Source organism: Labeo rohita, chromosome 21 (assembly GCF_022985175.1).
Source record: "Labeo rohita strain BAU-BD-2019 chromosome 21, IGBB_LRoh.1.0, whole genome shotgun sequence".
NCBI classification, from domain to species: Eukaryota; Metazoa; Chordata; class Actinopteri; order Cypriniformes; family Cyprinidae; genus Labeo; species Labeo rohita.
In genome coordinates, this window is record NC_066889.1 from 2,244,867 (window position 1) to 2,272,732 (window position 27,866).

The 27,866-nt window shown below is 34.8% G+C and overlaps 1 protein-coding gene across 2 annotated transcripts; it reads left to right on the forward strand.

Annotated features, from left to right (window-relative positions):
* Window positions 1–446: 446 nt before the first annotated feature.
* On the forward strand, window positions 447–27,485 carry septin8a (septin 8a). Of its 2 annotated transcripts, none has more exons than XM_051092996.1 (10): window positions 447–674; window positions 5,831–5,945; window positions 6,037–6,232; window positions 6,812–6,998; window positions 10,297–10,458; window positions 10,556–10,652; window positions 13,181–13,349; window positions 13,632–13,764; window positions 16,324–16,493; window positions 24,965–27,485. In XM_051092996.1, exons 1-10 carry the CDS (start codon window positions 645–647, stop codon window positions 25,125–25,127), a joined length of 1,422 nt encoding a protein of 473 aa, XP_050948953.1. In that variant the 5' UTR covers window positions 447–644; the 3' UTR covers window positions 25,128–27,485. The 2 variants fall into 2 exon arrangements, with proteins under 2 accessions (XP_050948953.1, XP_050948954.1); XM_051092997.1 differs by lacking the exon at window positions 24,965–27,485 and adding an exon at window positions 19,115–20,015 and having other exon boundaries at window positions 452–674.
* Window positions 27,486–27,866: the final 381 nt, after the last annotated feature.

Here is a 27,866-nt window from a genome sequence, read left to right on the forward strand (position 1 = left end):
TTAACAACATTTGTCAAGGATAAAGGCATTCAGCTGATATAGTTACTTTTAATTGTTAAACAATTTAAAATAAAATCATATCCATAATAATAATAATTCTATTAAACTGCCTGTACTCTCCCATGCGAGTGTGTCTGAACGAACATTATGCATGTTATTAAACGGTTTGAAGTCATGAATGACGATTGCATATTTCTTTATTTAAAAGCTCTACCTTGCCGTGTCTTAAGAAAAGACATTCCTGAACTCAGTGGGAGTTTCCAGGAAGAAGCCATATTGAGCTAATGCTTTTGTGAAATTACGAATCCTAGTATGGCAAAATATCTCCTCATGAATATTAATTACGTCGTCCCAACTTGACCCGTCCAGTCGCGTCACCTAATTAATATTCAAGTATCAGCGCTGAAGCGTTGAAAACCAAACGGCTCTGGGCGTAATAGGATTCTTTGCTGGTTCTGCCTTATATCCAATCACCTCAGAACGTCACACTGCGTCATTTAAATTCATAAGCACGGCCTTTACCATAGTAAGATTTGTAAATTCTCCATCCCGACCACAGTGTGTGTGTGTCAGCGGACGGTGAGAGAGACGAAGGCAGGCAGGCAGCTCCCTTTCGCCTTATCTAAACACATACATTCCTCATCATGGCGGCCACGGATGTAGACATATTTTCTGTAAGTAGCCTTTTCAGTCAGTTTTTACTTCCAGAGACCGTTTTCACTCAGATGTACACAGTCTTTGCAGGTTTTCTGTAATGAATTAGGACTAGCACGAACGCTACTCTAGCTTAGCCCAACGGACTCTCTCTACATTGAGCAGTACGTTGCTGCAATCTAACGCTGTTTATTTACTGCTTTAATGTGTGTATGTGTGCTTACTACAGGTGTATTATCCGTCTTAGTGAGATAATTCTAGCCATATAAATTGTTTGTGAACGAAAAACGTCTTTTCTCAGTCCCTTGAAGGTTTCTTGTGATCATCTCTTTATTTACGCTCCAGGCTGCATACAACCTACAGTACAGATTTTGGTTTACTATTGGAGTATTTCTTTACTATGCAAGACTAGAGCACATAATTGCTTTTGAAAGCAACATGTTCACTCATTTAGCACTTTGTTTACATCTTTAGTGTTTTACTGCCCCCAAATTCCAATTGAAACATCACTAAACAGCCTTCTTCATTCTCACAGCTGGTAAAGTTTGGGACCAACATGTGGCCCTTAAGTTTGAGATCACAGATAAAGTGACAAAAAGAGAAGATAAGGTGGGGGGCTGTTGATATCTGATGGTCCCACAGTCAAGCTATGGGATCTAGTTAGAGATTCTGGCTGAATGTGTGAAGGTTAAGAAGATTACAAGAATGCAGTAAGAAATGAGACAGAAGAAGCAGGATGCTGTCGATAAGCCACCTTGCTGAAAAGCCCATTGTTTTGGATGCTGGTAATCTGGTGTCCCCAGCAGGCTTCTTAACTTCCTTGATCTTTCTTAATGTCTTTAAACAGGACTTCCTTGGTCAACAAGCTTCACCAGAAAAACCGTGCTGGTCGATCATACCTTTAAAGGTTCCAGGAGAGTTTAAGCTGATTTATAAACAATTACGTTTTGAGTCACATTCACATAGATGTGCCATGAGTACTGATCCATCAGTGTTGGTTCAGGATGGATGCCTGTGAAAGCTTAGAAAATTATTTTTGGTGCATTGAGCTGTTTATAGTTTGTTCAGCAGGCTAGATAATAGTGTATCTCTGTGCTGTGGAAGTGAAACATGGTGTGTTGGTTTAAAAGTCTCAGAGTTTGAATACAAGCATTGTTTTAACAGCTGTTGGCTGAATGAAATGTAAGTGTGCTTTCACTGTCAATGCCGTTTGATTAGAGGTTTGTGTGGTTTTAGGCACCATATTGATCAACTGCATTGAGCTGTGAAGGGTCAATTTTAATTCTGATTACATAATGGGTAGGAAGGGAGAGTTCACCCAAAAATTAAGTGTCATAATTTACACGCCCTCCTAATGTGATGCTATAGGGTTTGTGTGCTCGTTAGTGTAGCTCTGAGATCTTAGTTATTATAATAACTATTCATTTTAATCTCAATTATCTTACAGTCCAGTCAGTGCGGTCTTTTTACTGAAAGAAGCTAAGGATTGGAACAAGACGGTCCTGTTTAACGTTAATTTCATTTATTGTATCATAGGGCAGGGCTGATGTACTTACTGTTATGTAAAGCCGTATGCGTTTTTTGCGATGAGTCAACATCCTGTTCAAGCTTAGATGCCACTGACATTAATAAACACCAACATCACATGATTCGAAGGATGCAAGACCCTATTTGGCAAAAACATGAAGGCCTTAAGGGTGTGCATGTGATTGTACTGTATATGCGTATTAAATACAAAACTTACACTTCGCAGATGCAGCTACACAGTCAGCTGTGTTTTGCTTGAAGATCTCTTATAGAAAAGCAGATAAAATCCAGTCTGCTTTTTGTTTAGGGCAGATGCCATACTGCGACCAAATCTAGACCATCTGCATTCTTCTCCACGTCACCCCTCCTCCTTCCATATCAGATGGGATGCCAGCGAAATTTCCGATGAGGGCTGTCGTATCAGTTTGCTGAAGCGGGCGCGCACATATTCAGGTGTATGTAGGGGGTGAGAATGGAGCCGTCCCAGTTTGGCTCTTCTCCACTGTCATTCTGAGTACCCATCTGCCTTGAACAATCTGTGTTGTCCTAGACTTCGTTATAGGATGGCATCACTTTTCCCTGCAGAGCTATAGTTTTAAATCGTCAACTTAATAGCTGCTGGTCCAAAAGATGGAAATTCACATTTTATGAACTTTTATGAAGCTTAGAAATGGGAAATCAACCAGTGCATTATTCAAAATATCTCTTTTAAGAAAGAATGTAAGTCAGTGATGGTTGGAGTGATTGTTTTTTCGGATAGGGCGATTCTTTTGCAAAGCAACGCATGGAATGTTCCCCGATTTGCACACAGCTCTCAGTGTTCTGTCAGTATGCATGAATCAGGCCTGTCATTGTGAGGGCGGGTTGAGAAAATATTGTTGTGTGGCCCAAACGCTGCTCCATTTCCTCTTGATCTGCTGCCCCCCGAGGGGAAATGTTTCCCCTGCGGCGGGGGCATTTGCTATCTATCAGCCCCTATATGGGCATTGTTCAAGCCTTCCCAAGTTTTTTTTTTTCTTCCTCCCTCTAGACTGCCTGTTTTCCAAAAATGCTTTCAGCCATTTCCCCTTCACCTCCGCATGCTGGAGCTCCCCTTTGGTGCCTCAGCGTTGAAATGACACAGGGGTCAGTGGCGTTTTTTCAGCCAGAATTCCTTTTGTGCTTAATGCGTGTTACGCCAACAAAGCTGCTGCTTCCCTCGGTAGCGCGCTCGGTGATCGTCTCAGTGACATCATTCACCAAATATGCGCCTGCATTTGGGAAGAAGACGAAGCCAGACGAGGGAGGAGCGCATTGATTTCACAGTTTTGGGGCTCTCATTAGTGTGATGAAAGCCTTTTAGTGGGTTTTTACATTTGTTTGGTCCTGAATTATAGGATTTCAATTTGAGAAATGCTTTGCATGACTAATTGTGTGAAGAGGTTTGAAGTTGCTGTGAAATGCATGGAATTTCATAGCTACTTTCTATATGCCTGTCATAGATTCTTTCATGCATGTTTCACTTTTTGAAAACTGTTCAACCATGTTTAAACAAAATGTCTTAACCTGTTCAGTGAAATGACTGACTCCTTTCAGATGGTGTGTGCTTGACTTCTTCAGTCATTTAGTCTTTTTAACTCCTACCTATTTCTTACAATCAATTACATTCAGATCTTCCAACAATTAACTACTGATGCATAGGACCAAGTCCCGCTCCTCAACTGACCCTAAGACCTGCAGCTTAACTGACATACCTGTCATAATGGCAAATCCACCATTTTGTCCGACAAACAAATCAGACAGGAGAGTACATTAACTTCGGTGAACTTAAACTTGAAAAATGTTTCTTTCCACAGTTGAAATAAAATATGTTCTTATGCTGATTATTACAGATTGAGTGGATCGATAACTGATATTTTGAACCGATATATATGTCTGGTGTTAAAAAAAAAAGAAATTAATGTCAAAATTAAGAATAATAGGGGCTCTGACAGAAACTTTCTTTAAATGCTTTTAAATTATTTTATTAACATTTGATAATGGACGATTTTGCTAACCATAAAAATGCGTAATATTGCCGATAATCGGTCAACCCCTAGTTAAGACATGATGATGAACAGATTTTTTTATGTTATTGCTGATATTAAAAACCTGCACTGCTTGGCCTCTTTTTAAGCAAAAAATGCCGTTGACAGTAAATGAAATTGCATGCTTTAAAGGAGAAGCTCACTTCTAGAACAAAAATGGATGATGTACTCACCCCCTTGTCATCCAAGATGTTCATACCTTTCTTTCTTCAGTCGTAAAGAAAGGCTCTAAACGATCCCAGCCGAGAAATAAGGGGCTTATCTAGCGAAATGATCTGTCATTTTCTAAAAAAATAAAAATAAAATAAAAAATATATATACTTTTTAACCTCAAATGCTTGTCTTGTCCAGCTCTGCAATGCACATGGGTAATTTTATGCATATGTCAACCTTATCAGGAAAAAATAAAGTCTTTACCAGAGGTTTTTATTGTACTGATAGCACAGATGTCAACATTTGGTGGTTCAAATACCCATGTGAGGTCTCTCTTAAAGTTTTTAAAGCATTTTTAATTTTTAGTGCATGATTTTCCATAGTCTGGTAAGTTTAATATTCAGGCTTGTCACATCCATAACAGTACGCATTCCTCATAAATAGACACATCAAAATTAAAATAAAGTAACAATTATATGTTCTCTGAAGAGCCATCTCTTCTCTATTTGTTAGGTATTGTTGCGTATGGTTTGTGCATTTTAATTCGCAGAAATCCTACAAAGTATGTAATCTGTGTCATTTTTTTGTCATATCCATAACGCATGATTTTTTTCCTCTTTTTTTAACATAGAAAACTTGTGCATAGACTGATATTTTTCTTATGTTTAGACTCTATCAACAAGGGTTTATTAAAATATAAACAGATAGTTTGGTATATTGGTAACACATACATTCTCTAAGCAGTTATATGTCACATCCATAATGCAAAATGTCACATCCATAACACTGGATTTGCCCACATGTGAACTCTGTGTAATCCGGGTCAATACAGTTGGGTATGTCGAAAAAACTCCCATCTCATTTTCTCCTCCTACATTAAAATCGCCCTACATCGCTATAGAAATACAGACCCAGTGTTTAAGTGAAAATGCAAAGATGGTCAAATGCCTTTAACAAAAAAAGGTAAAACAGTGATGTAGGATGATTTTGAATTTGGAGGAGTCAGATAGGAGTTTTTCGACATACCGTAACTGTATTGACCCAGATTACACAGAGTTTACATGTGCATTGCAGAGCTAGACAAGACGAGCATTTGAGGTTAAAAGGTGTATACATTTAAAAAAAATTTTTTTTTAGAAAATGACCGGCTGTTTTGCTAGATAAGACCATTCTTCCTAGAGATGCATGGCATCATAAGAATGTTTTCTAAATAATAACCTAAGACAAAACATGCATTATTCATTGACAACGATATTGGAAGAGACAAAGGAGAAGTAACACTTTCAGTCAGTGCCAAGCTTAAAATGGCCCAATTGTCGCTGATTTATTGTCTTGACCATTGCACCAAGCTTTTTGTTTCCTTGTCCTTTATGTGAGCCTCATTTCAGTCCACGTCATCCTCAAGGACAAAATCTCTGATTCCTTTACAGAATGAAGAAAAGCGTAACCTCAGCCTTGGCGGTCATGTTGGCTTTGACAGTCTGCCCGATCAGCTGGTCAGTAAATCGGTGACTCAGGGTTTCTGCTTCAACATCCTCTGTGTGGGTAAGCAACTATTAACAGCCCATTAAACTCAACACTAGCTTAACGTCTGATCTTGTAGTAGAAATGCTAATCAGTCAATCTCCAATGTTAGGTGAGACGGGCATCGGCAAGTCGACATTAATGAACACCCTTTTTAACACCATGTTTGAAAATGAGGAGGCCAGCCATTACCAAAATGGAGTCTACCTGCGGCCCAGAACGTACGACTTGCAAGAGAGCAACGTCCACCTAAAACTGACTATCGTCGACACGGTGGGCTTCGGGGACCAGATCAACAAAGAAGAAAGGTACAAAAACTGCTTAGCTCATTGTTTTTGGAAGGTTGCACTGAGAAACCAAAGATGTACAAATGAATCTGCATTCAACAAGCTCTTTCTTTCAAACTTGTTGTCAAAGTTGTTCTCAGAATTGACCCTCTTTTAGACAAAGAATTTCTTGAAAAGCGCCTTCTTTCACTGACGGCTTGGTGAGAGGAAAAAAATAAACATGGACTGCTAGAATGTGCCTTCTAACCTCTGAATGTTGGCTGTAAAGATGGACAGACAGGCAGAGAGACTTACTGCCTGTTTCATGTAGTCATAAACTATTCCAGACATTGCATCTTTTGGGAAAAATGCATCCAGAATGAGACAGTGTAGCCTCTGAAATCTTACAAGCAATGCATGCAGGGAAAACTGCCCAAGAAGTCAAGGGAGAAGGTCAGACAGTGTAAACATGGTGCGGTCAAGACACTACACAGCTGCATCTCTCTCGTTCTCACACTGAATGTCTTGATTTCATTAGCGGAGATAGTGAATATATAATTCTCTCACATATTGATGCATATCACAATCCCTGATTTCTTGCAATGTGTCTGTTTTTCTCAGCTATAAACCCATTGTGGACTATATCGACACACAGTTTGAAAACTACCTGCAGGAAGAGCTGAAAATAAAGCGTTCTCTATTCAATTACCACGACACCAGAATCCACATCTGCCTCTACTTCATCGCTCCTACGGGACACTCACTCAAGTCCTTGGATTTAGTCACCATGAAGAAGTTGGACAGCAAGGTGAGCGCACGTCACTGTGGGTTAAGAGTAAATGTTTTGCGTGACACTCCAACTGTTGGCAAATTAGTTTTAAAATTTTTATTATGCAGATTTGTTTTACTTCACTGCAGACATCACTCAGTTGACCCTTCACACAAACCGCCCTCCTTAGGTACTGTTGCTATGTCTGACAAACAATGCCGCTCTACATTGTGGAGCAAAGAGAAAACTGACAACACTCTGCCAGACAAGACAGAGCATGTTACTTCAAACATTTCAAACAATAAATACAGTTTTGTGGCTCTTTAATGTGTTGTGACCGATTACTGTATTGCCTTATTAGATCAGTCAACACGTGAACTGATTGCCTTTACTTCTTTACCTGAAGCACGAGAAAAACATGAATAACAGCAGAACGTATTTTATTAAATTGCAAAAAGACTTCAGTATACACAGTTTTTCAAATTTAAAGGAGAAGGCCAAAAACAAAGATTCACATATAATTTACTCACCCCCTTGTCATCCAAGATGTTCATGTTTTTCTTTCTTCTGTTGTAAAGAAATTGTTTTTTGAGGAAAACATTTCAGCATTTTTCTCCATATAATGGACTGATATGGTGCCCTGATTTTGAACTTTCAAAATGCAGATCCCAAATGCGGTTGCAAATGAACCCAGCCAAGAAAGAAGGGTCTTATCTAGCAAAACGATCGGTTATTTTCATTAAAAAATACAATTTAAATACTTTTTAATCTCAAACGCTCGTCTTGTCTTTCTCTCTCTGAACTCTGTGTATTCTGACTCAAGACAGTTTCGGGTATGTCGAAAAACTCTAATCGTATTTTCTCCCTCAACTTCAAAAATCATTTCAAAATCATCCTACATCACTGCAGAAGTACCGACCCAGTCTTTGCAAAGTGAACATGCAAAGAAGATCAAACACCCTTAACAAAAAAAAAGTAAAACGGGGATATAGGACGATTTTGAAGTTGAGGGAGAACACGAGATGGGAGTTTTTCGACATACCCTAACTGTCATGAGTCAGAATACACAGAGTTCAGGGAGAGAAAGGCAAGATGAGTGTTTGAGATTAAAAAGTATATAAATTGTATTAAAATAACTGATCATTTCGCTAGATAAGACCCTCGGCTGGGATCATTTACAACCACATTTGGGATTGTTTGAAGCCGCATTTAAACCGCATTTTGAAAGTTTGAAATCGGGGCACCATATCAGTCCATTATATGGAGAAAAATGCTGAAATGTTTTCCTCAAAAAACACAATTTCTTTACGACTGAAGAAAGAAAGACATGAACATCTTGGATAACAAGGGGGTGAGTACATTATATGTGACCCTGGACCACAAAACCAGTCTTAAGTTGCTGGGGTATATTTGTAGCAATAGCCAAAAATACTTTGCATGGGTCAAAATTATTGATTTTTCTTTTATGCCAAAAACCATTAGGAAATTAAGTAAAGATCATGTTTCATGAAGATATTTAGTTAAATTCTTACTTAATTTTTTATTAGTAATATGCACTAGTAAGAGCTTCATTTGGACAAATTTAAAGGTGATTTTCTAAATTTTTTTTTTTTTTTTTTTTTTTTTTTTTTTTTTTGCACCTTCAGATTCCATATATTCAAATAGTTGTAACTTGGCCAAATATTGTCCTATCCTAACATAACCATACATCAATGGAAAACTTATTTATTTAGCTTTCAGATGATGTATAAAGCTCATTTTCAAAAAATGACCCTTATGGCTGGTTTTGTGGCCCAGGGTCACGTATGTGAATCTTTGTTTTGGAGGTGGACTTCTCCTTTAAGTCCACTGAAGTTAATGCTGAATCTCTTAAAAAAATTAAAAATAGAATATTGTCCAATATTATAAAAATCATCAAATGACTGATTATTACCCTTAGAGATTGTCCATACAGCTAGACGGCAAGGCTTTTCTTGATTAAGAAAATACTAGATCATCACTAAATCATGTTTTAGATCCCTTAATCCATCCCATACCTAAACTTAACAACTACCTTGCTAACTACTAATAAGCAGCAAATAAGGATTTTTTTTTGAGGCAATAGGTGTAGTGAATAGTTAGTTAATAGTGAGATTTGTTGCTCAAACTCAAGTGTAACCAAAATCTCAATACTGTAAAGAATTTCATTGTTATTTCATCTCAATTCAGAACCCAGGAATTGAAATAAAATTGTAAATTATAAAATTGTATTGCCAAGTCTTCTCTAGTAATAAACATCATCCTCATTAATATTATAGTAACGTAATGTTATTATATTATAGTAATGTGAATGGAAAATATTAAATTATTAATATTATACACAGATAAAATATTTTAATATTTAGAAATTGTGTATGACCATTGCATTTAAATTTCTTTTGCTGCTAGAACCAAGAATGGCCGTCTTAGTGCAATAATTGTTTGTGTGTGTATATACAATGTCAGTGTTCTACTGATGAGTGTATTGATAATCCGTAAATATGTGAAAATGTAGGACAGTGGGCAGGGGCTTTTCTCTCTGTCCAGTGGAAACGGAGTCGATCAATTTTTCATTTCATCAGAGAGTAATAGCATGAATGAGAGCAGAGCTCGGGGTTTCTGTTTTTTTAGGAGATGCACAGATGGTTGGTAATGATGTGCCCCCAGGGCCCAATGAACACAAATACAGATTAAACATGGGAAATGCTTAGTTTTTCTGTCTGCCATTAGATGTCACATGATCAAGTGTTCTGTAGTAAACATTTGTAAGATATTTGTACTGCAGATTAGTGTTGATTTTATATTCAAAACTTTAAGTTTTGCTCACAGGAAGACACTGAAGTTACTTACACAGCTAAAAGTAAAGAGGTGATGATGCATGACAGCCAGACTAAGCCAGTTCTGACCTACCTCAGCTCCTTAAACAATGACTTTAATTGTATGGACAAAAAACAGACATTTCTCAACATATCCATAATGTTCCACATAAGAAAATCACGTTTTGGAACGACAAGGGTGAATAAATGACAGTTGTTTTTCCATCACTATTTTCATCAGATTGTCTCACATGCAAGAAACAAGCTGTCTTTTTTAAAGTGACAGTTGTGGCCTGTTAGTTCATTTGGGAATCTCAGTGAAACACATGTAGCTGATTTATTACTGGTGTCTTATTTAGCACAAGCTCTTTAATTGCACGTTTCATTCTAGCCCAGCTCATCTATAATCTAACTGCTAGCTTGCCAGACACGGAGCTAGAACAGAGACACATTATGTGAAATGTATTTCATTTGTGTTGTTTTTTTGTTTTTTTTTCTTTTAGGTGAACATCATCCCTATTATTGCCAAAGCTGACACAATTTCCAAGAGCGAGCTACACAAGTTCAAGATCAAAATTATGAGCGAGCTGGTTAGCAATGGTGTTCAGATCTACCAGTTTCCCACAGACGATGAAGCCGTGACAGAAATCAACTCCTCTATGAATGTATGTCTTATCAGAGACTTGCATCACATTGTTTTTTGTTAATTTATTTATTTATTTTTAGCAAAAATACGTGATATGCACTGTTTCTGTGTTCTAGGCCCATCTTCCCTTTGCTGTGGTGGGCAGTGTCGAGGAGGTGAAGGTGGGGAATAAGACGGTGAGGGCCAGGCAGTATCCGTGGGGAGTCGTTCAAGGTAAGCTGGAGCAGAAATGTCACCTTCTCTGTAACATTCTTGCGGTTTGGTTGATTTTATTTGAGCTGTAGTGGATGAGCGTTACTCTGTCACTGGAGAATATCATGCCCGAGGGGCTGGAGTACGTCAGTCTCAATGGGACTTTTTATTTGAACCTTGCTCGTCTCTGCCGATGCCGGTTGAGGGGTATTTTTACAATGCCTTTCATGTGAAAACAATCCCATCAATCAAAGCGGCGATAAATGCCACTCTAGACGGGAGCTAATTACTGTGTTTTCTCAGATGTGAGAGAGAGAGCTCTGCCACAGATAAGGTCACGTCATTAGTCGTGTTTTTCAGTTTAATTTGTCCTCCAGCTTAAGTAGAGACTCGTGCTGCATGAAAGAGATGCTCAGTGTAGAGCAGTTCATGTGGAACAGCAGTTGACTTTGTGACTCTTAAGAGGTTTTCTCCATTAATTAAAATATATTCTAATAGAAAAATGAAATCTTTTACAGTTCTCCAGTTCTCAGCCAATATTTGCAAAGTTATTTGAGCTAACTATTAATTAATCAGCTTTCAATGGACTACACTCATAAGGATGTAGATTATTAATACTTTTTTAGGGCTGTCAGTTGATTAAAACAGTGTTTTGGAATTAAAAGCTAATATCTCAAATTTGGAATTTTCTGAAATGTTACTATAAATTATATATACTGTTTCAAGGTTTTGGGGTCAGTAAGGTTAAGTCTCTTATGCTCACAATTGCTGCATTTATTAGATTTAAACAACAAATATAATAAATATCATGGAATATTATTGCAGTTATTATAATTTTATTAAAATTTCAAATAACTGTTTTCAATTTTTGTCACATTGTCTTTCAGAAATCATTCTAATATGCTCTGTTATATTTTTATTAGTGTTAAAAACAGTTGCTACAGTTGCATTTACAGTTTTTTTCCCCAAGATCCTTTAAATGGAAGTTCAAAAGAAACATAAATGCCTTTACTGTCACTTATGAAGAATTTAATGCGAATACAATTCTTAATATTAATTAATATAATTAATTTATATATTAATTTCTTTAAACAAATCTTACTGACTCCCCTAGTAAAAAAGTAATAGATTTAAAATGCATTTATTTTATACTTAGTATAGTTCAAGTCTATTAACATATTTACTGATGTAAATGTGATGATAATTCTAAAGAAAATTGGTTAACACTTCAGAATAGGGAACACTTATTCACTATTAACTACGATTTTTTTCCTCAAACATTTCCTAATTTGCTGCTTATTAATAGTTAATTAGGTAGTTGTTAAGTTTAGGTATTGGGTAAGATTAGGGATGTAGAATAAGGCATTAAAATGTGCTTAATTAGTACTAATAAATGGCTAATATTCTAGTAATATGCATGCTAATATGCAACTAGTTAAGAAACCGTAAAATAAAGTGTTACTAAATATTGTGATGTAAAAACGTCTATCATTTTTTCACCCTGTCATTCCAAAGCAGTATGATTTTCTTTCTACTGTGGAACATTAAGAAAATAAGTTGAGAAATGTCTGTCTTTGTCCATACAATTGAAGTCATTGAGGGGTTGAGGTAGGTCAGAGCTGGCTTAATTTAGTCTGTCTTTCATGCATGATTACCTCTTTACTTTTGCTGTGTAAAAGTGCCTTTGGTGACTCAAAAGTTTGGTATATAATTTCAACACTAATTTGCAGTGCAGATACACAAACTAGAAATACACAGGCTTTCTATAGATGCTTGATCATGTGACATCTAATGGCAGACAGCATTTCCCATGCTTAATGCTTATTTGTGTTCATTGGGCCCTGGAGACAATGATCGCTCGAGACTTACTGATATAAAAATTTATTAAACTTTATTTGGAGTACTACATGTGCACAATGCACATTTCTTAATATTAAGCCTAAAATATGTTTTAACGTCAGTATTGATGAGGATTGTATGATCTTTAAATGTCTTTAAATGCAAAATATTTAAAGTGTACCTAAAGTATACTTGCAATAGTTCCACTTTAGCACTATCAAATATGCTTAAGTATATCTTTAGCTGGACTTCAGCACTGCTTCTGCACAATTAAATTGCATTAAGTCCACAATGAGTTGTTCCAATTTATCAGACTTTAAATACACCAGTTTAGTGTACTAAAGGTACATTTGCAGGGTATTTTGATTAATTACACAATATGTAAATGTATTTAAATATGATGTGTGCTGTTGCTGTAATTCTGTTCTTTTAAAAAAAAAATCAATAAGAACACAATAAAAATAAATGATGAATGTTGCAAAATGTAATGACGTTTGCACATGTAATGTAATGCACATGTTTAATCTCATATGGGCAGCAATACTACTAGCACATATTATGTCTAAATTCATATTTTTTAGGGTAGTTAACAGCAAAATACTAAATAAAACAGACACAGATAATTAAGGTTGGGTCTTTTGCTCACACATACACTGCAGCTGTATGTTTTACGTGTGTTTTGACGGTGATCATGTGCATGTGTTTTGCAGTGGAGAATGAGAGTCACTGTGATTTCGTGAAGCTGCGGGAGATGTTGATCAGAGTGAACATGGAGGATCTGCGAGAACAGACTCACGCCAGACACTATGAACTCTACAGGCGCTGTAAACTGGAGGAGATGGGCTTCAAAGACACCGACCCAGACAGCCAGCCTTTCAGGTAGGTTACTGTGCCACTGTAAAGGCCCATTTACTCCAAGCATGATAAGAAAGATATACGTAATAGAATAGAATGTAAATAGAATAGTTGTAGGAATTATACATTTGAAGAGAATAGGAATGATACATTTGAATCACTATCATCACTGCTCTAGCGTTTAAAGCAGTAGATGACAAAACTGTAGTTCATACTTACAATAAACAGAACAGGACACTAAGTGTTACTAGTTACATATATAATATATAATATGAATTTTTTTTTTCCTGTATGACCCCTTTATAGTCTACAGGAGACGTATGAAGCCAAAAGGAAGGAGTTTCTTGGAGACCTGCAAAGGAAAGAAGAGGAGATGCGGCAGATGTTTGTGAACAAAGTGAAGGAGACAGAGGCTGAGCTGAAGGAGAAGGAGAGAGAGGTTAGTCCTGCTTCATCGAATTTCTAATCGTGTTTACAATTACAGATGCCACAATTATGTGATTGTTCAAAGGCAAAATTACAACAACAACAAAAAAAACTTTATTCTGCTTCCTTAAGGTGTGTGTGTGTGTGTGTGTTTTCCTACAGGTTATCTTTTTTTTTTTTTTTTTTTTTTTCTTATTGTTTCTCATTTTTAAATTTTTACTTTTTTATATTTAAAGAAGAAACTATATATAAAAAATGTGGCATGCAGTTGCTTCAAACAATAGTATAAAGCTATTCAAAACATCAACAGTCTTGATTATTTAAACATTTTACTGTGATTATGATTAATAAATGATTATTATTTTTTTTTTAATTGTATTATTGTTATTTTTATTATTGTTGTTATTATTTTTATTTATTTTTTGCCCTCATAGTTGTAGTTTTGAATCAGACTCATGATCGCTGTTGCATGTGATCTAAGCTACCTCTCAGTGGTCTTTACCTGTCACTCTATATATATTTACTCTAGGTTCTTGCTGTTCACACAGAACACATCTTTGGGTCTAAAATACAAGACACAGCAGAAATGTTTTAAAAAAAGCGCAGCACCATGTTGCTGTCAAATACAAAATTTGCAATGCCAACCTGCTACTGTAAACAAAAGCTTGCAACGCTTGCCCCGCCTCCATGGTCTTCTGATTGGTCCACTGTTTTGGAACTGAAATTGGTGAGCAGTGCTGCATGTAAAGGTTTAAATTCTGTTAAAGGAGAAGTCCACTTCCAGAACAACAATTAACAAATAATTTACTCACCCCCTTGTCATCCAAGATGTTCATGTCTTTCTTTTTTCAGTCGTAAATTATGCTTTTTGAGGAAAACATTTCAGCATTTTTCTCCATATAATGGACTGATATGGTGCCTGATTTTGAACTTCCAAAATACAGTTTAAATGTGGCTTCAAACAACCCCAAATCCCAGCTGAGAAAGAATGGTCTTATCTAGCATAACGATTGGTTTATTTTTATAAAAATAACAATTTATATACTTTTTAATGCCAAATGCTCATCTTGTCCTACTCTGCCTGAACTGTTTTTTTCCAGTTCATGACAGTTAGGGTATGTTGAAAAACTCCTATCTCATGTTCTCCCTCAACTTCAAAATCCTATATCGCTGTTTTACCTGTTTTGTTGAGGTCTGATTGATCAGAGGTTTTTTTTGATCTTCTTTGCATGTTCGTTGCAAAGACTGTGTCGGTACTTCTGCAGCGATGTAGGATGATTTTGAAATGATTTTTTGAAGTTGAGGGAGAAAATACGGTCAGAGTTTTTTGACATACCCTAACAGTTCATGGAGAGTAAGACAAGACAAGGGTTTGAGATTAAAAAGTATTTAAATTGTATTTTTTTAAATGAAAATAACCGATCGTTTCACTAGATAAGACCCTTCTTCCCCGGCTCGGATCGTTTACAACCACATTTGGGATTGTTTGAAACTGCATTTAAACTGCATTTTGAAAGTTCAAATTCGGGGCACCATATCAGTCCATTATATGGAGAAAAATCCTGAAACGTTTTCCTCAAAAAACAATTTCTTTACGACTAAAGAAAGAAAGAGATAAACATCTCGGATGACAAGGAGGTGAGTACATTGTATGTGAATCTTTGTTTTGGAAATGGACTTCTTTAACTTTAACCGCCGTAAACACGTCCATGTAGCGCCGACTACACGTGTGGTAGTACGCGTTTAATGAGAAAATATTAACAGGGTTGATGGGAAAATTGGTTAGAGATTCTGAATTTTGATTAATTAGCTCTATTTCAGCTTCTCATCAGATTTTCTGTCCGGTCAAATGCTCTCTAGAACCCGAAGCGTCCTGCCTTCCACACTATAAATAGATGCTGAAGCTGCGGCTGAAATCTGTCACAGAGTTGGTATTTTCAGTGTGGTGATTGACACATAGTGCACTGTATTGTGGATAAGGAAAGATTTAGACGCTGTAAATGCGCTTTGCATTGGGACGAATGTAGTCTGGTTTTACACTGTCTCACGAATCCAAAAGCACAAAGCGGATCTTTGCAAAGTCTGCGCGAACTATAAAACCTATCGGAATATTTGAATTCTATACGGAATGCAATATTTTAAAGCAATATGAATAAGATTAGGAGGAAAAAAGGTTAGACAAACAGCACTAACAAACAGAAGAGATAACACCATTAATGACACACTACACATCCTCAGCATGATTATGGTCACAGTTTTGCTTTGCTAGCAGTTTCATATTGAATTTAAAGAGGGCGTCTATTAGACTGTGGCTGTCATAAGCTGTCAAATGCAGCTTAACCAAGCTCAGTCGACAAGAAACAAAATGCTATTGGCTGTTTAGAAAAAGGGGTGGAGCTGTTCAATATGTTCTGCCCTGTCTTCCCAAAACAACACATTGAATAAATAAAACCAAAGACAAGCCACATAATTGTCCTGCTTGACAAGATGCAAGTCAGTTTGGTCTTAGAGAAACAATGTAGCTTCTGGCGTAACTCTCAGGAATAACACTCGCTTGTGTGTTTGTCCTCAGTTACATGAGAAGTTCGAGCAGCTGAAGCGCATGCACCAGGAGGAGAAGAGGAAGGTGGAAGAGAAGAGACGGGATCTGGAGGAGGAGATGAACGCCTTCAACAAGAGGAAGGTGGCTGCCGAGACCCTCTCGCTCTCACAGCCCCTCAAGAAGGACAAAGACAAGAAAAAGTGAGTTATCCTTCCGTTTGTTTTCTCCACGTGCAGTGATTTAGCTGTTCGTACATGTGCAGTGAAACAAAATCCAAATCATGAATCATGAATGCATATATAAACAGTCGCACCAATTTTTGGCATATTTGGTGTCCACAAACTAACTTAAGGCCATCTGATTGAATAATCTTAAAAGATGTCAGAAGCCACGGTGGATATTAGTTTGAGTGCATACACAAATTTGCATAATGCACACAGTATACTTACTTTATACTGCTGAAATAGTAAGAGTAGAATAGAAGCGTGCACGTTCATTTAATGCTGCCAGCAAACACGATCCAAAAGAAAGCTGATGTGTGTAATGTTGGGGTACTTAGCCTTTCTCATCATGTTTATTTCAGACTGCAGACTTACTTCTGGGTAAAATATAATTCACTTTGCCAAGAACCATTGATTTTCAGCTTTGTCAAATGTATTCGAGTTAAATTCAGGACAGCAGCCAGATCTGACCTCTAGCAACTCAAATGAAGCTTATCTGGCGCCATCTTGTGGTTATTGATGGTGTCTGTGTGTAACATTTACAGAGCATCCATTTTGTGGTTTGAACCTGACATGGATCCATTCACTGAAATTTGCTCTTTAATATAGTTACTTGCAGTTTATTTACCTTAAAATATGACACAGGTCACACCAGGTTAAAATTGCATTGTTGAGAGAGAAAAATAAAATCACGTTTTATAATTACATTTAGAATTAGGCAAAATACCCATAAATACATAAAATTGTAATATTTTAAACCTAGTTTTCATTTGTGTTCTGTGTGAGAGGAACTAAAATACATTAGTATAAAACAAACTTAAATTATTGTGGCATTCATTATAAATGTCATTTATTGGAAACAAATGTATATACAGCAAAACTACCAGCCTACTTACTTAAACTTATGGGTTTATTTTAAGGACCAATTCTCACTATTAACTAGTTGCTTATTACCGCCCATACCTAAAATAAACAACTACTTTACTAACTATTAAAGGAACACTCCACTTTTTTTGAAAATAGACTCACTGTCCAACTCCCCTAGAGTTAAACAGTTGAGTTTTACCCATTTCGAATCCATTAAGCCGTTCTCCGGGTCTGGCGGTAGCACTTTTATCATAGCTTAGCATAGATCATTGAATCTGATTAGACCGTTAGCATCTCGCTCAACAGTGACCAAAGAGTTTCAATATTTTTCCTATTTAAAACTTGACTCTTCTGTAGATACATTGTTAGATACAAGTTGTGATTTTCTAGGTCGATATGGCTAGGAACTATACTCACATTTCGGCGCAATAATCAAGGAACTTTGCTGCCGTACCATGGATGCAGCAGCCGCAATGATATCACGCAGCCATCAACTCTGCATCTACACAAACTTGGTCACTTTCAGGTGGACTGTTCCTTTAATAAACCGCTAATTAGGAGTTTATTGAATGCAAAAGTCATAGTTGATTGTTAGTTCATAGTGAGAACTGATCCCTAAACTAAAGTGTATCAGTCAAAATATTTTGAACAGTGAGATTTTTAATGTTTTTTTTTTTTTTTTTTTTTTTAAAGAAGTCTCTTCTGCTCACCAAGCCTGCATTTATTTGATTTATTTTTTAAATATTTAAAAAATATTTACTATTTAAAATAAGTGTTTTCTATTTGAATATATTTTAAAATGTAATTTATTCCTGTGATTTCAAAGCTGAATTTTTAGCATCATTACTCCAGTCACATGATCCTTCAGACATCATTTTAATATTCTAATTTGTTGATTTTAAAAAACCTTTTTAATTATTATGTTGAAAACAACTGAGTAGATTTTTTTTCAGGTTTCTTTGAATAAAAAGTTCAGAAGAACAGCATTTACCTGAAATAGAAATCTTTTGTAACACTATAAATGTCTATATATGTCACTTTTGATCAATTTAAAGCATCCTTGCTAAATAAATGTATGAATTTCTAGAATTTCTTTCAGATAAATGCTGATCTTTAGATCTTTCTATTCATCAACTGTTTTAAATATAGATAAAAAAAAAAATTCTTGAGAAGCAAATCAGCTGATTTCTGAAGGATCATGTGATGCTGAAGACTGCAGTAATGATGCTGAAAATGTATCTTTAATCACAGGAGTAAATTACATTTCACAATATATTCAAACAGAAAAGAGTTATAATAAATAGTAAAAATATTTCAAAATTGTACTGCTTTTGCTGTACTTCGGATCAAATAAATGTAGGCTTAGTGAGCTGAAGAGACTTCCTTAAAAAACATAAAATATTTTGCGTGCTTGCCATGATCTGCATTATGTAGGTTGCTTTAAAATATGAATTGCAGCACGTTTCAGATGTTAAAAATGTGACTGAAATTCCAAAAAAATAAGCTAAATGTGTTATTTTCTGTATGAATGTGATATAATAACGGGAAAAAACTCTCCAGCCAAGTTAAGTTATATTCTCTGTCCATTTGTTCCATATATCACAACATGCTTGTATATTTGTGTTTCTAATGGACTTCCATTCATATGTTTATTTGCATGTTTTCATTCTGTCATCTTTCATTTAATTTTATTTTCTGATTCATTTTCTTGTTTTGTGTTTGTTTTCTTTCAGTTAATTTATGAGCACATCGCAGGCCATCCATGGACTTTCCTGTATTAACATTGCAGCGTCAGCTTTTGTTTTTTTGACATGTTCCTCATGACATTGTGTTGAAGGACCAAAGATTCTGATGGGAAGACAGAGAGATGCATTATGGGGACTGAATTTGTTTTTGTGTTGCCACATTTTTATTTTTTTTTTCCCGGGTGGATGAGGGGTAATTTTTAATAATCCCCCACCCCTCCTCCCTCGTCAACCCTATTTTATTTTCGGGACCGGTGTGTTTCCAAACGCCTGTGTTTTTATGTTTTAATACACATTTTGTTTTGGTACTAACCGTCTGTCCATTTGTCTTACAGTCAGGCCAATTTTGTGACGTACGTATTGAGTAGTACATGTTTCCCTTGCCAGTGTACAGTAGTATTTAAGATCTGAGCCAAACTCATTAGCACAGCACAACACAGTTGTAATACTAATGTACACGTGTATGATTTTATTATTATTATATATAAGCCTGCATGGGTATGGCTAAATAAAGCAGTCTTAGAGTTATTTTTGGTGCTGTTTTTAAAAGTACATGACAACAGATATGCAAATTTATATTTTTTGTATTTTCGAGCATTTAAGGCTGTATGGTATTCAGGTTATGTTATGTTGTGTATCATATAAGCCGTACTGTAGCAGCAAAGGCCATCTGAACTAAGGTAACTTCCTGCAGATCTTCATATGCATAAGGGGCAAAGTTGTCAACTGATGTTGGAAATAAACACTCCCCGATTTCCTTTAACTGTTGAGATGTGCTTTGTGTTGCTTGATATGTACATAAACATTTTGGACTTTGATTTTACAAAAATACAACTGAAAGTAGCTTACAGTGAGGTGAAAAGAAATAAAAGCAGAGGTAAAAGCTGAACATTGAACATTCATTCCACAGGTGTCAAACTCATTTCCATCATTTTTATTTTAAAAAATACATTAAAATTCTTCTCTCAACTAATAAAAGATTTTCATAACCGTTCATAAGTCTGTGGTCAGTAGGAAATATCTTCTGCTTATCAAGGCTGCATTCATTTAATTGATCAAAAATAAAGTAAAAATTGTAAAATATTATTAGATTTTTAAAATAACTGTTTTATGTTAATATATTGTAAAATGTAATTTATTCCTGTGACGCAAAGCTGAATTTTCAGCATCATTACTCCAGTCACATGATCCTTCAGAAATCATTCAAGAACATTTCTGATTATCAATGTTGAAAACAGTTGTGCTGCTTTGTATTTTTGTAAAAACCATGATAGATTTTTTTTTGAGGATTCAAAAGTTCAAAAGAACAGCATTAACATGAAATATAAATCTTTTCAAACATTATAAATGTCTTATACACTAATATGGTCACTTTTGATCAACTTAATGCATCCTTGCTGAATAAAACTAATTTAAATAAATAAAATATATATAATATAATATATGTAAATATTTATATAAAAAAGAAGATTGTTTATATATAAAAAAAAACAATCTTCCTTTTTCATATGTGCTCTATTACAAGTTATTACTTTAGGGTGTAATTTACTCTAAATTAAATTTATCATTTATTTTTGAGTAAATAATGGAAGAAATTTATATTAAAACAGTGTTATAATTGCACATTTGCCCTGACACAATAAGAAAACTAAGAAAAAGAGTAGTGTCAATTTGCTTTTATTCAATGGAAGGACACACAAACATAATAAATGAACAGTCCTTTCAGAAAAGGAAATATCCACTCGTTTCATTTCAGAGAAGCAGGAATCTGATAGCTGTAGCTGCCTTAAAAAGGGTTGGGAGGAGGCGTTTTTGGTTAAAACATTAGGGGGAAAAAAACCCCTGAAATATCTGAACAGAAATGTAATTTCCTCTTCACATTAATACTACAAATCAAGACGGCATCATTATTCTGATGATTTGAAATGTCAATGGATATAAATTCAAAAATGCATAACACTATAAAGCGTAACTCCATTAAGGAATTAATCAGTTGGCAAACAAAAAGGTTTCAGTTAAAGCACCATAATCGTTAAAGCATTATACTTACAGTATGAAGATACAAAAATATAAAACGAAAAGTACAAAAATAAAAAAAAGGAATATAAGATCAAACATAAAGAAATCTCAAAAATGGTCAAAGTGCTGTGTAAGTTTTCATAAAAGAAATACAAAAAGTGCCTGGGCCCACATTTATCCACACGTTAGCTTATTGACTAGAAGGCCGTAACGGAGGACAAGGTGAGATTTGTTCTTGCGTATCCCGCAGTCTATGGTTTCCCGTTTTCACCGACACGTCCTCATCATAAAGGCACCAGAAACCGTCATAGAAGTCGTCCATGTCTTGGTCCCCTTTCTGTGCTCGTCTGGCTCGGACGACCGTCTTTCTGTTCCCACCTCCATCATCCTCCCGCACCTCATGTCCTCTGAACGCCAGCATGCTGGCGGCGTCCAGAATGTAGACGGCGTTGGTGGGTAAGGAGAGCTCGAGGCCGGTGAGGTACTCATCCACCATCTCCTTGCAGCAGATGAACTCGGTGCTCTCGATCTAAAACAAACGCAAACGTCCATGTGAGTGAAATTAAGCCAAAAACTGACAGAATGAAATTCTGTCATTGACAAAGCAGCATAAAAGTGGTCATTATGATGCTAAAGTCTTCAGAAACCCTGCAACAGCTTTGTGTGAGAAACATACACTCAAAGTTTTCAAAAGGACCCCTGTTTTATGCAAATTAAAACGTCTTACGGGTTTTAAACAACATTATGGTCAGCAAGTTGTTCATTTTTGGACAATTATCCTATTTCTTTATACTCAAACAAAGAAAGTTAATAGTGATGCACCGAAACTTTTCAGTATTGGCCAAAATGGTTTTATGGTGCCTGAAATCACTAACCCAAACGGTCATGTTTAATTATAAGCTGTTTTAACATTTAATCATCCTTAAAATGTACTAGTATCTATTTTAAGGCAACTAGTTCAGTAACACTATTTTAAGGACCAATTCTCACCATTAACATACTAGTACTTATAAAGCACATATTAAAGTCTTACTCTGCATGAGCACATTAATCCGATCCCATACCTAAACTTAACTACACTACTAACTATTAATAAGCAGCAAATTAGGAGTTTGAGGCAAAGTCGTAGTTAATAGTTCATAGTGAGAATTGGACCTTAAAATACAGTGTGACCCAAAAAAGAAAAAAAAATTATCTTTGGAACATTTAAAACGGGTACTAGTATTTACTACACTTGTACTAGTATCTATTGAATAAGTACTTGTATCCAATGCAAAAGTACCAATATCTTCTAGGTATTAATTAGTATCTAAATAAGAACCAGTAGCTAAAAAAAAAATATGTAGTCCTACCTAATGCAAGAGATATTAGTAGCTTAAAAAAAAAAAATTACTAGTAGCATTAAAATAAATACTAGTATGTTTAATGATAAGCAGGGATATAACAAAGCCCCCCAAACCAGGTGAAAAGCAATTAAAAATAGGCAAAGCCTTGGCTTGTTTAATTTTAAGTTATATTATATAAAAACACTTAAAAGGATGTTAATAAACACATAAGATTTGAATACTTAAATGCTTTTTATCATCTAACAAAACCCACAATAATATTTTATATATATATATATATATTTATTTGAAGAGTTCAGATGCAAAACCAGCTAAAAGCCATCTCGGTCAAAAATTAGATAATGACACTGAGTGAATGCTCCGGACACATACTACACATCCATTAAATACTTTTACTTAAACTCGCTAAATTTCAGCCTCAGCCCAACTAGAGGTACTGGTACTTACATAGAAACCTATACAAAGTAGCCAGGAAGAAACGCTCATTTTAAAGAAATACGACAGATGGATTTACAGATGGATTTAGAGGATTTTGCATCTGAACTCTTCATATAGTTTATTTGCAAAAACAGACAATTCGATTTTTACAATTTGAAAAAATCGTTCTTTTTTTATGATGTTCATGTTTTTACTGTGTTTTATTGTGTTAGTTAGCTTTATTTTTTTAGTTATTTTTACTTTATATCAAAACAACCTAACTGCAGTTTGACTGAGATTAACTGGAATGCACAATGAATGAAAGATGAAATTATTGAAAAAAAAAAATGAAATTAATGGAAAAAAAAAACATGATTTTTGAAAACTGTTAAAAACTGAATTATCTGTTTTTGCAAATGAACTCCTCACATATAAAATCTTAATTTATTGGGTACTTTCAGTTGGGAGGTGGCTGTCCCGAATTCTCTGAAATACCAATTTATGAAAATTATATTGAAATCTTTTTTTTTTTTTTAATTAAATTGTTGTTTTTAAAAATATCTTCTTGAAGTAAAAAATAAATAAAATTATATTTTCTTTGTAAATTATCATTTTTTTTGTAATATATATATATATATATATATATATATATATATATATATATATATATATATATATATATATATATATATATATATATATATATATATATATATATATATATATATATATCTCCATCATAAGGGTCATTTTTTCAAAATTGAGATTTATACATCATATGAAAGCTGAATAAATAAGCTTTTTATTGATATATAGTTTGTTAGGTTAGGGCAATATACAACTATTTAAAAACAGGAATCTGAGGGTGCAAAAAAAAAATAAAAAAATAAAAAAATCAACAATATTGAGAAAATAACCTTTAAAGTTCTTCAAATAATATTCTTAACAATGAATATTACTAATCAAAAATTAAGTTTTCATACATTTACAGTAGGAATTATACAAAATATCTTAATGGAACATGATCTTCACTTAATTTCCTAATGATTTTTGCCATAAAAGAAAAATCAATAATTTTGACCCATACAATGTATTTTTGGCTATTGCTACAAATAAACCCCAGCAACTTGAGACTGGTTTTGTGGTCCAGGGTCACATTTTTCATGTCACTACCAAAACAGTGCATGTTTTAGTCCATTGGCTGAGACTGATTTTAACTACCGCCCCTACATTTATGATCAGGAAATATTAATGTGTCACTTTCTCTCATAGCTACATGGTGAGTAGATATTTAGGTAAATGTGTTCTGAAGTATGAAAAATCAGTGTGTGATTTTAAGGAATGTTGTTAGTGACATCCTTGTTTTTTTTTTTTTTTTGGGTGTTATTTCCTAAAATTGTCACTACATGTCATCATAGTTACGGTAATGACAAAAGGAAACACATAATCGTTTATTTGGGGAAAATAAACAATTTTAGTACAGTTATGCACAATTTTAGTATGTTTTAGTGGTTTAGTATGTGGGTTAAAATTCTGTAATGTGATGTGGTCGCTACCAAAGCATTACTGTTACCACCGAAAATGTGCATGGGATGTTTAGTCAAAACTAAAGTATACTGAATTATCAACTAAGATGTTATGATAGTGTTTGGTTTGGTGATGTATATTCAAACTAATGAATCCTTAACTTTGAAATCAGTATGATCAACTTTTTGCCTTTTTATAAAAAAAAAAAAAGTTGGATTAAAAAAATACAGCAAATCTCATAAGTTACACTTGAAATATTGTTCAAAATGTAATCGTTATTGATTTACCTCTGAAAACTATTTAATAAAATAGCAAAAAAAATAATTTACAACATAGTTGCAAGCACATCTTAATAGGTCAATATAAACCGACTAATAAAATTATACATTACTGTTTCTGTAGTGACAAATTTGGGGAGAGGACAAATATTCCAAAACTTCCTGAAAACACAGTATGAGAATCAACTGCACAATTACTAGTAATGTGTTTGTGTTTTTGTGTTCTTGACTACCTGTGCTTTTCTCAGCAGGTCGGTAAAAACGGAGAACCAATCAGGCGTCAACCTCTCCAGCTCCAAAGTGATGATGGCCAAAGCCAATATGGAGCCCTTGAACTGCCAGAGCTGGTGGCAGGCCATACAGTGCTGCACCTGCCTGGTCCACAACGACGCCTGGAGGCAAGGTCTCTTCTGAGAGCCGGCCAGCATCAGCTGGGGATGCCTGGACATCAGCAGGCCGTGGAACTGAGGGAAAACAACAAACCGCTTAACCAACGGAGACAACGCCACCAAAAAACCTAATCACTTACAGAGGCGAGGGTCTGTATTTGTACTCCAGAAATGGTTTCTGTGTAAGCCCTTCATGAGTGGGCTGTAAAAATGTGCTGTGTTCGATAGTCTCCATGTTTTTGAAATATAACATCTCTCGCTCTGATTCCCAATACAGACGTGTTTTGTTTCTCATCAGTGCAGGCCATTTTGTTAACATGAAAGGCATGCAAAACCCACCAAAAAGATTCGACTTTTGGATCAGAGCAAAATACAAGTTTGCAAAATTGGTTCCTGGTTAACATCAACCGATATTACACTGATCATCATTGATGAATACAATAATGTGCACTTACGAAACCAGGGACGTACATTAAGAAACAAACAGGGCCAATTCTGATTTCACACTGACGCACGTTTTCTAAGAAATAAGCCATGTTGATTGAATAGGAATGATGTGATTGTTTCTTGAGTTCAGGGTAGTAATACACATTGCCTTGTGGAATGTTTCGTTAAATGTTTACTGTGGAATTGTGACTTTCCTTCGTATCTATGGCTGTATGTGAGTGTTTACTTCTCCAAGAAACCGAGGAGTCACATGGACCTTGTATGGTAATATATTTAAGGTATTCTAAATTGTGGATATTTATTTGGGAAGTTAAGGAAATTTATTTTTCTATGCTATTTAGATATTTTTTCATTTCACAAGCAATTATATTTATTTATTCAACGTGTTATAGACGTCTAGATATCTATAATATGACCTATACAGGGAGATCTCACAGAAACATCCCAAAATAAATAATAAAGCATAATGCATAAAGAAAACAAAGCTTTTTAGGACCATCAAGATTCTTTTTACATTGTGGCATTATTATTATTCAGCATTACATTAATTCAGGAAATGTACTCTACAATTCAAGTAACACAGTTCCGTCACCGAATAAAAAAAAAGAAAAAAAAAAAAAAAAAAAAAAAAGAAAAGTCTAATTGTGACTTTTTTTCTCTCAATTGTGAGTTATCAAGTCAAAATTGAGAGATAAAAATAAGAATCTCAGAAATCTCAGAATTGCGCAGTTGCAATTCTGTAAAATAAAGTCTGAACTGCAAGATATAAAAAAAAAACAAAAAAAAAAACCAATTGACATTTTTTCGCAGAATTGAGGGTCTGTAACTTGCAATTCTGACTTTTTCCCCCTTGCAACTGTTCTGAACGGCGAGATGAATTGCAATATTGCAATTGCCAGTTATGAAGTTAAGTTAAATTTTAAGTTTATATCATGCAATTCTGAGACAAAAGTCTGAGTTGTGAGACACATGAAAAGATGAAAAGATTTGATCCACTTCAAATGTTGACTACTGTATATCATGCAATTGCAAGAAAAAGTCAGAATTGTGTTTAGATCATGCAATTTTGAGAAAAATAGACAGAATTACGAGTTTATAACATGCAATTGCAAAAAAAAAAAAAAAAAAAAAAAATTGTGAGTCAGAATTGTGAGTTTATTCCATGCAATTCTGAGAAAAATAGAATTGTGAGTTTAGATCATGCAATTCTGAGAAAAATAGACAATTGTGAGTTTATATTAGGCAACTCTGAGAAAAAAAGTCAGAATCGCGAGTGTATATCATGCAATTCTAAGAAAAACAGAATTGTAAGTTTATATCATGCAATTCTGAGAAAAATAGAATTACGAGTTTGGATCATGCAATTGCAAGAAAAAGTAAAAACTGTGAGTTTCTATCATACAATTGCAAGAATAATAGTCAGAATTGTGAGTTTCTATCATGCAATTCTGAGAAAGTCAGAATTGTGAGATGTGAACTCACAATTACCTTTTTTACTTTTTTATTCAATGTCGGAGACAGGGTTTCATAACATTATGATAATGAAGACATACAAAAACATTTTTTCCATCACAGTAATGTGAAATAAAGTAAGATTTGCCATTAAAATTAAAAATGTGTCATTCTAAAATTTTTTTTTTTTTTCTGGTGACAAAACTCTAGAAAACATGTTTTGAAAATAAGATGTGGCCAAAGACCTTATATGGAGCTGTTTTTTCCCCTCAAAGGTTCACTTATAATGCACCAAAAAAGGCCATTAAACGCACGGCCTTCTTTGTTACACGACATCAAATTTGAATTTCCATACAAAATATCTTAACAGTCCTAAAAACAGACTTTGTTTTCCTTATCCAAAATATATTTATCATTTTGATTCGGGGTGAAATAAGACCCACGTTTCATGAGTTTTCCCCATATATTGACTTTTTTTTTTTTTTTAACTGAGATTTTTTTTAAGCATCAGGATCTTAAGTTTTAAATCAGAGGTATTTTTAACATGGTCTCGTTTCACATGCTTTACATTTTTAATGGCTATTTTATGACTGTCCGTGGTGTGCCAAAACAGCAATTGCTCTCCATTTGTCAACTGTTGTTCTGATTAATCAGGAATGCTTTCCCAAAAGCAACATCCTCTCAAGTTCCATCATTACTAATACAATTCAATGGAACTTGACCATAGTTGGCCAACAATGCTTTTGGGAAATGCACCCCCTCGACCAGGTCAACGCCACACTAACTTGTGCAAAGAACATCAGTCATAATTTTAGACATTTTAACTGAAACCCACCATGTAAGAAAGACGAAGTATGAAAATACT

What these genes read in the sequence shown, in the direction of transcription:
- septin8a (XM_051092996.1), top strand. Translation starts at nt 645, where the DNA reads ATGGCGGCCACGGATGTAGACATATTTTCT. An exon ending in CAGATCAACAAAGAAGAAAG is followed by an intron (nt 6,233 to 6,811) that starts GTACAAAAACTG and finishes TGTTTTTCTCAG; the next exon opens with CTATAAACCCATTGTGGACT. An exon ending in TGAAGGAGAAGGAGAGAGAG is followed by an intron (nt 13,765 to 16,323) that starts GTTAGTCCTGCT and finishes GTTTGTCCTCAG; the next exon opens with TTACATGAGAAGTTCGAGCA.